This window comes from Lissotriton helveticus, chromosome 1_1 (genome assembly GCF_964261635.1).
Source record: "Lissotriton helveticus chromosome 1_1, aLisHel1.1, whole genome shotgun sequence".
NCBI lineage: Eukaryota > Metazoa > Chordata > Amphibia > Caudata > Salamandridae > Lissotriton > Lissotriton helveticus.
In genome coordinates this window covers 1,692,908,557-1,692,918,012 of record NC_136057.1, presented here as the reverse complement: position 1 = coordinate 1,692,918,012, position 9,456 = coordinate 1,692,908,557, and the positions used below count along the sequence as shown (strand labels likewise).

Sequence of the window (9,456 nt, the reverse complement as noted above, 5' to 3'; positions counted from 1 at the left end):
GAAGATGGGAAGTATGAGGTTGCTTTTACAGATGATGATGTTGTGGATGGTATAGGTGAACTGTATTAAGAATTGATCTTTGAGGACAAGTGGCATTAGAAATGAACAAGAATGTTGATCTCAGCAATCTTAAGGAGTGCTTATCTAGGGGATGGCCAGCAGAAAGAAATGTGAGACAATTGTGCTGTTAACTGGAAGGACAAGAACAATTAATGCTTAGTAATTAATCCATCATATGAAGTGACAACTTTGCTCTACCATTAGGATTATGTATTTCATTACTTAAATTGTGTCATTAAGGCCATGGTGACAATTCCAGCCTAAAGAGAAAGGCCAGGGACAGATCTTGGTGGCCTGGTATTGACAATATGATTACAGAAGGGTACACAATTGTGGGGTGTGTTGTGGAAAGAAAACTTTGTTGAAGCTTGTAATGTGCCTGCTGCATCAGTGGAATGGCCAGAATGGTCATGGCTGACCTTGGTGGTTGTTTTGATGGGACCATTCTATGTGCTTCCTCAGAGAGAGTCTTATGCCACAGTTATTGTTATTTTATGCTGTACTGGTTGGCAGTATAACCATCAATGTTGTGATTGGCTTTATGGAAGATGTTTTTTCCGGAGAGAGTTTACTATAAGAAATTGTTTCTGATAAAGGTGTACAATTTTCTTCCAAAAAGGCGTTTGTGAGGAGTTATGATGTGAAACATTCAAGGTTTGCATTGTACTACTTAGAGGAAAATGTCCAGTGAAGTAGTAAATGAGTCAATCCAATTGGTGCTCATGTCTCGGTTACATTGAAGGACATTTTTGCAGGCGTCTTTGTTGTCATGTAGACCCACTCATAACTCTGTAACAAGTAAAATGATTTTTGAATTGCTGAGAGGACGTAAGCAGGGACTAAGTTGGTTTATGGTGACTCATTCGCAGGAATGCTTTGGGCCATCGGTGAAGGATGAAGACACGAACGACAAGAGGTGAAATTACTGTATTGGTGTGAATGTTTGACAATGTTCCGCATTCCGACCCTCATCTTTTTGTGTTGTTTCAAGGTAAAAAAATACCAGGAAAAAATGAAGTCTCATATGGATCGTAGATTTGGGAGTGCTGGGAAGGTAACCAGTATTCTTGTTGTTGGGCAATATGTGAGAGTTAAAAGGCCAGGTTTTTTTTTTAAAAAGGTGATTCCACTTTGGTCTGAGCCTAAAAAGTGCTATAGGTAATGTGTTATGCTGAAGGATGGCAAGGTTTGGAATTTAAATTGAATATCTGATTGTAGTGATGTTTTTGGAAACGGAGAAGATATGGTAGACGATCGAATGGAATCCGAGAAAGGAGGAGTTTAGTGGACAATGGTGGAAGAGTAGAAGTGGATGGAAATGTGTATGGTTCATAACCAATGTTGTGGAGTGGTTAGACACAGTCTCACGAATAAGGAACTTATGGGTCATTGGTGTCTCTGGCTTTTTTGGTGGATCTTCAGGGAAATGTTCATGTTTCGGGTTTACTGTGTTCAGAAACTAAGAATGAGACAGAGAGACGGCTACATAAGGTACCTAAGATTTGTGATGATTTTATTTTAGGTTCATTGGCTTGTGTGTGCTGCAATCTTTTGAATCCTTGGAATGGGCTGAATGGAATGTAGACTGTTGTCTGCATGTAGGTGAGAATGTGAGGAGAGTGATGATGTAGGAGAGCAGTTTGGCGTGGACGGTTTGTGCTGTTGAGAGGACAGGTTCCTGCATTTCTCTTCATACAACACATACCGCTTTGAATAAAAGCTTTTGGTGTACATCGCCCCGGGTACTTCTTCGTTCTTTGAGGTGGTTTACATAACACCTTGGAGGGTGCTCATCATATCACTAAAATAGCAGGTATGAGTGCCAGTGTACATTGATTTACCTACTCTCTGCAACATGCGTGACTTATCGTAATGAAAAGGTCCACAGCTTGGCTATTTCCTTATTGTCTTTTTATTTTATTATTATGAAATTTTGCTAGCAAAACAAAGAGATTTACATATAAAAAATACACATACTTTATATATGTACAAAAACAGCATACAAAATTGTAGGCACAGGTGACCGGCATGCAGCTAGTTAAAAAGCTTTATTTCTTTAAAAACTCTTGTGTATGCAAAACATCAGTCCTTTAAAAAATAGCATTTGTTTGTTTTAAACTAATACAAAAAACGTACCATTATTTCTTTAAAAATAAAACAAACAATATCTTTGGTTTTTTCAAGTTAGTTCGAATGTGTATTTCCAAGGATTGGAGCTGCCCTACCCACACATCAATGAGAAGTGTTTGCGTGCATGAGGGAAGCGGTGAGATTCTGGAAATGTGATGTAAACAGAGCCTCATTGGCAGTGGAGCAACGTGGGGAAGAAATGAAAGAAACCTTCTTATTGGAGGAGGCAAAAATATCTGTGACGTACTCTCGTGGGAGATGGGTGCCCGTTAGCTCTCTGCTGGTGGCATATGAGGTAAAAGTGAAGGCTCTAGTGAGCAAGAAGTAATGTCAGACAGTAACATATTAAACACATAACATTGCCTTGGCGATACTGTTGTCTTAGTGGGGGTATGTGTGCACAGTATTATGTGGGTTCACCTGACCTGCCAACCATAAGCTCACAGTTAAATGGGTACTACCAAGCATCAGATTCTGGTAAAGAAAATTTAACACTTTTACTGTCATCTTGGGAAAATGTGCTAAGTTTCACAAGTTCTTTAACGAAAATTATTGTGGACACCCTGAATTCTGTAAACATGAAGATGTTTTTTGGGGTTCTGTGAGGCTTTTAAGCCAAAGGAAGTTGTACGGGTTTATAAGAGATCTCTAATATCGAATTGTGCGTCTTTTACAAGATCACTACTTCTATAGAAATGTTGTCGTGTTATATGAAATTTGCTACCATGTTTAAGTATTGTTGGTTTCGGCAAGTTCCATCACGATACACATGTTTAATTGTTTTTGACAACTTCTCTAATTATAGAGAATGTTTTAGGGGTTGTATGAGAGTTGTTATCAGGCTGATTAGTTTAGTTTTACCAACTCTGTGATCCTGGAAAGAAGATGCTTGGGTACCATGAATTCTATATTGGTAGAAATGTTGATTGGGTTGTACGAGTTTTCTGATTAGATTTGTTTGATTCCATGTGCTCTCTATGCATTGTGACCAGTTGCTGGGTTCTAAGTACATATAGTTTTTTGCTATATTGATCCTGTAATGAAATAGAAGTTCGGCTCAGCTCTTTGAGTTTTGTAACAATACATTTTTGTAGCATATAAGTTCTATAGTAATATAGTTTTTTTTTGCTGTGAATGAGGTATCAAATTATATAGCATTTTTGCTGGATTCTGAATTATCTGATCATGTAAAAGTTTAGCTGGGTTTTGTGAGTTTTTGTGGTTATTGTTGCAGGGTTCAGTGAGCACTATGATCACACAGACCATTTGCTGGGTATGAATAGTGTCATCATGGTAACATGTTCACCCGTGTATTGGAAACGGAAGAAGTAGTGCATAATAATCAGAGTATTTCCAGATCGCATGACTATTTTCGCCATCACGACTCCTCTCATATTGTTGAGTTTGATGTGTGAAGGGTTCATAAAATGGCACTGCCTTTTTATCTTTTTGGGCAGCTGGTTCTCACCAAGTAGTTTGAATTGTTCTGTGGACGATGTTCTAGTTATGTAGAACTACTGTCACAGTCCATGATATTGCTATTAGTGGAGAAATATTGGTGGATTTCTGGAGTGTGAGACAGAACTGTTGTTAGTTCCATAAATACTACAATTGGGGGGGATGTTTTCTGGATCCCTGCAGCACTGGCTAGAACAAGGGCACCGAACGCAAGTCTGGTGGGACCTGCTCCAAGGAAGATTTTTACAATATCCAATGACACAGAAAACAATTTCCCTCAATGGTTATTGAATGTAACTGCATCCTATGTAGATGTTGTGAAAATGTAGTGTAAGGTCAGCCACCCTCTACCCATGCTGGAGCCCTGCGTTTGGATAGCCCTTGTGATAATCGAGAATTGTTGGTGTTTCCTCAAGTTATTGCTACGTTGCTTCTCCCCGGTCCTCCGGCTCACAAGTCACACACACTCTGACTTACTTAGCACAAATGGCATGTCCATGAATGGCAGAGACTCATAAAGCCATTATCGTATCTTCGCAGTAGACCCTTTTAAAGGTAAATATCGGTCCCTTTTAGAGGATAACAGGTATGGTACATCATTTCCTAGTTTTCTGTGATCCATTCTTGTGAAACTGCTGACCAGCGGCAGTGCATCTCTCTTCCCACCAATCATGTCTTAAACACAAATTTGCCTATAACTTGAAACTTGGAGAGTTAGGATCTACCAGGCTTTCAGGAGCAGCAAGCGTAGGAGGAGTCCTGCCAACCTTTTACTAGCCGCCTGCAGCTCAACTTGAACACTCTGCTGCCACCAGCAAAAAGTAAATTCACGGTCAACAAAACTCTCCCATTTGCCTGCAAATGTTTCTTGGGGCTAGGCATCATGTGCAGAAAGGCTATGCCCTAACTTTTAACTGTACCATGAGGTAGGCACAAAATGCTTCTTTTGTTTGGCTTTTTGATGTTGTGGCTTACAGAGACAATAGAAGGTCACTTTATCTATAAAGACATTCACTCAACAAAGCTAAAACTGGGTTAAAGTTCACTTGAAAATGTTGAACTTTCCGTTATTCATTTTTTATTCTATCAAGTATTGCTTTGTTTCCCACACTGGTTAGGGAAGCACTAGTTCCTGGACCAGGGGTCCTTTGCGATGATTTCCCCTTTATCTGATATTTAATCGGGGTGCACCATGGTGTTCTAGAGCATTCCATCGAAAGAATCAGCATTCACAGGAATGGCCATGATATCCATGCCTTTGGACAAAGGAGTTACTGCATTTCAGATTCCTCCATCGGAATACACGCAGCTGCATCGTATTGTCCTCAGAGTGTATCACTGTGCATCCCACTCTCAAGAGATTGTATTGAGGAATTTGTTTTCTCCAGCCAATGATGTCAACATGGAGCTCATATCTCCAATGGCCATATTCGGCGTTCCGGACTGCATCATTAGGGCAGAGTTCCGAGGTGTGGTAAGGCGGGAAGATGTCTGGGATGAACCATGAAGGGCACTTGGACTCAAACACCCAGGCATCAAAGAAGCAGAGTCTGCATCATCAATAATAGCTGCAAAATCTATTTGTGTGTTTTCCAAATCCAAACTATCCAAAGAATTGGCAACTTGACCTTGAGGGTAAAGTACAGAGCTCGACCTCAGTTGGTCCATTCCTGGATTGTACTGGCCTGGACGTTGACTTTCACAGCTCATATGTTCAAGGGATTGGGGACCTGCCAACTTGTTGATACCCACTTTGCTGGGATGCACGGGGATCTGCCCAGAGCAGTACATCAGGGAAGAATTATCCGGTGTCTCTGTTTGAGCTTGAACTGGCGGGAGCCGGAGTAGTCTCCTTGGACTGGTCTCTGACGGTGGATAGGTTGGGCTTAGCTGGGATGAGCTGCCCATACTGTTTTGCCTGCTCATTGGCTTTGGGCCACCAGGGGGACGCGGAATTACCCCTTGACGGAAACACTGTGCTCCTGGGCTCATCAAGGGTTTGCTATGAACAGACAGATTGTCCTGTGAAACGGGGCTCATCAGATTACACTGTGGTGACTTGTCTTGGTAATTCATAAACTTTGGACTCATGTACGGTTGGGTTTGTGAGCCATGCAGGACGTGAACTTGGCCAGTGTCTACGCTTTCTCCGTTTAAGCTCATCAGGTTTTCGTTTTTGTGCTGCTCTTCCCACATCAGTGCTTGCTGAGATTGCACGTAGTTTCTGACCATCATTTCCTTGACTTGCATCATGGGGGTTTGTGGTCTTCTTCCTTGGTGATTTAGCATATCAGGGCTCAACCCCGGATTAAGACAGGCACTTTGCTGGTTTTCGGCTGTTGCCTGGAAGTCACAACTCATGTCACCGGACACAATAGCCATCACATTAGACTGGGCAAAATCATGCTGGTGCAGCTGCTGATCCATTGATTGTTTTGCATTCTGGCACGAGGTCATGGCTGGCACTGATTGATGAAATTGCTGCTCTGGTTTTATATGCACCTGCCCTAAATGATTAAACCTCTGGCCGTGTGGAAACATTCCTTGCTGGCTTGTACCACTCTGCGGCAGACTGGGTGCCTTAGCATGCGGGGGTGGCCTAGAGGTGGGGTACTGACCTTGATACTGACTTCCTGACATGACAGTGGGATGCATCATTGTCTGGTTTGGGTCGGCAACCATGTCTATGCTACCCGAGCTGATTTCATTCCACTGAATGGGCCCATTAGCGTTGCTTTGTACATTTGATGTATTTTGAAAGTGCTGAGCTCGGTGGTTCATCTGGCACTGGTTTAGATTGTAATCTGATGGTACCAGACCATTTTCCAACCCCGTATGGTTCTCTGGGTTTAGCATTATATTGCTCATGACTCTGGGAGATGCACTGTACACCTGTGAATTTTGCATGTTCATGGCTTGAGACTGGCAGTTAAAATTGATATGCTCATTGGTGTTAGGCACAGAGGATTCTGGGTCAGTATACGTTGTGTATGGCTCCATCTGATTATGGACCCCTAAATTTGGTTCGTTTGCGTGATTGAGGCCATCCATACCCACTGATTCCATGAAGACGTTCTCTGTGATGCTAGGAGGTCGCGGAGAGAAGATGTGCCGCTGGAGACTAGCATCAGATCCGCTAAACTGCTGCTGGAGGGCTGTCATCTGCCTGTTCATCACTACTGAGTTCATGTTGGTCATGCTTTTGAATCTCTGTACTTTTGGGACAGCCTGCTGGTCTATGCCACTTCTTGCAGGGTCACTGGCTCGCCTAACACTGCCTCCCGGTGCCAGATGCGGATGAATAATTCCTGTACCAAAGCTGTGATACTCGTTGGCACTGTGCCTTCGATGAGGAGCACCCATTGGAAATGAAGGCATGGGTGCACCATGGTAGTCTCCTCCATAGCCCATTCTTGTGTTAGTTGCCATTCGATCCATGTTAGGCAGTGGGGTAGGTGGGGGGCCACCTGTTGCCGCCGCATACTTGGCCTTCAGTCTGTACTGCTGTGCTGGTGTGAAGTTGGATAATCCTGGGAGGCCACCACAATGACTAGCCTCGCTGGACCTGCGTGACACATCTGTGGAACCAGAGTCATATGGATCCCCCATAGCCATGCCATTGGGAGGACCTAAGCATTCACCAGACTGCTGGTTGGAGAGGTAAGGGGACACCATCGAGGACCTTCTGCTTACGGTGTAGGCTGAACTCATGGTGCTGGTAGTGCTATTGCGCCTCTCATTGTGCTGGTTCATGGAGTTTAGGTCATTTGCGGATAGCTCCATCAATCGACGATTGGGAGCCATCAATGGCAGCCCACAGGTATCTCCCTGTGACCCTGAAAAAACAATTGCAAAACGTTTTAGTATACCAGTAAGTAACTGTACCATTCACAACTGTCTCAATGTAAAATGCGGACTTTCATTTAGCATTTCCGTTGGTATTCATTTTTCTGCACATGCTCAAAAACTTTAAAATTAAATTAGCTAAGAAACAAGAAAGTAGTGATTTGAACAAGAACATATTTTTTTAGGAAGAAACCTGGGGCTAAGACTGAAATTTGGATGGAAAGATAAGGATAATCATTAAGGGCCAGATGTAGGTCGCCAATTACCGGTCGGTAACGGCCGTTACCGACCGGTAATTGGGAATTGACATGTAGGGGGCCATTGATTTACAGAATCAGTAATTTTACAGATTCGGTAAATATACAGGGTCGCTAAAATACCGAATCGGTAAAATTACCGATTCTGTAAATCAATATGTAGGTGGCACTGTAATCAGTGCCACAGGCCCTTACCGAATCGTTATTTACCATGGAATACTATTCCATGGTAAATAACGAATTCCTGTGTACATGCACATCTGTGCATGTACAACTGTGCCATGTGGCACACAGACATGCCCTAAGGGCATGTCTGTGTGTCACATGGCACACAACCCAGAAACAGGGGTGCAACAGGGTGTCAAAGTGACACCCTCTCCCCCTTGTGAATTCGGTATTTTTACCGATTCGGTAATTACCGAATCGGTATCTGCCATTGAATCCTATGGGCTTCAAGGCCCATAGGAATCAATGACAAATACCAATTCTGTAATTACAGAATCGGTAAATACCGAATCATACCGATTTGGTATTTGTTACCGAATTTCTACCTACATTTGAATTACCGATTCATGAATACCGAATTGGTAAAATTCTGTATTTATGAATCGGTAATTCACATTTACCTACATCTGGGCCCAGATATGGTAACAAGAGTTTATTGGCTGAACATCCTGTCTGTTTAGTTTTTCAGAAAATTAAATGAATTATTCTTCATTTTGAGTGTGATGAGTTGTTGTTGGATACATAGATTACGTTAACTCCAGTCTGGGACTGATTTAAACGAGACAAAGACTTTAAATGAGAACTGAGTCAATGACATTTTTAGAGGCTGATTTAGTGAGATCTAGGGATTGGTTTAGCAGTAACCCAGGCTGAAAAGGCTTAGGTTTAAGGGATAATTTAGTGGGCAGGCTGATTTAGTGGCAATCTGATGGCTGATTTAATGGAAACCTGTAGACTAAATAAGGTGGAATCTAGAAAAGTTTGAGAAGGGATTTAGAAGCTGATGTAGACTCGTATGTACATAGACGGTCTGGAAATTGATTTTATTTTGCCCACATGGCAAAAGGCATACATTTACAGAAAGAACAGCGCCTAAAAGGAGACTTAACCATACATTTCTTTGGTGAGTATTCCATATGGAGGAAGTCAGCCTTTGGAAAAACTAAGGGTTGCATGTACCATTTCTCAGGAATATGAGGGTCATACTATAAAAACAGGAAAGCAGCACAAGCTGAAAAACAAGCCCACTGCAGCTGAGCATTACAAGAATATGAACGTGCAGCTACTTTCATTTCTAAAAACGTTCTTCATAACTGATATATTGTGTTTATAGGAAACTCCACCAGGCTGCCCATCTCCTAATTAAACACCAAAACACTTCTGGTATCAGCTATTTTCCCATGCATGCCTCCTTCCTTTATTTAGGAAACTAAACAAAATATCTGATAGAGACATCTAGCTACAGATTCCTTGCCTTTGAATTTCCTGGGCGTCAGACTGGATCCGGAAGATTTTCCTTCGAGCAGTAGCCCTGTGCGCTGGTAGGTGGCGTCAGTCAGTTCTATGTGGCCTCGTCTGCGCCATCCGCACCGGAAGTGACGTCCATGTCCCTATATAGGCACCACCTCAGCGCGCTGACATCAGCTCTTTTCTTCTCCGCGCCAGTCAAGCTCTGATTCATTGGCATTGAAAGCCTTTC

At 42.5% G+C, this 9,456-nt stretch overlaps 1 protein-coding gene across 1 annotated transcript in view; it reads right to left on the bottom strand.

Annotated features, from left to right (window-relative positions):
* Positions 1–1,954: 1,954 nt before the first annotated feature.
* Positions 1,955–9,456, bottom strand: part of GLI1 (GLI family zinc finger 1) — a 289,881-nt gene continuing 282,379 nt past the window's right edge. The window contains exon 12 of the mRNA XM_078688985.1: positions 1,955–7,484. Within this exon, the coding sequence (XP_078545111.1) occupies positions 5,002–7,484 (2,483 nt within the window). The 3' untranslated portion in view covers positions 1,955–5,001. The remainder of the gene's footprint in view (positions 7,485–9,456) is intronic.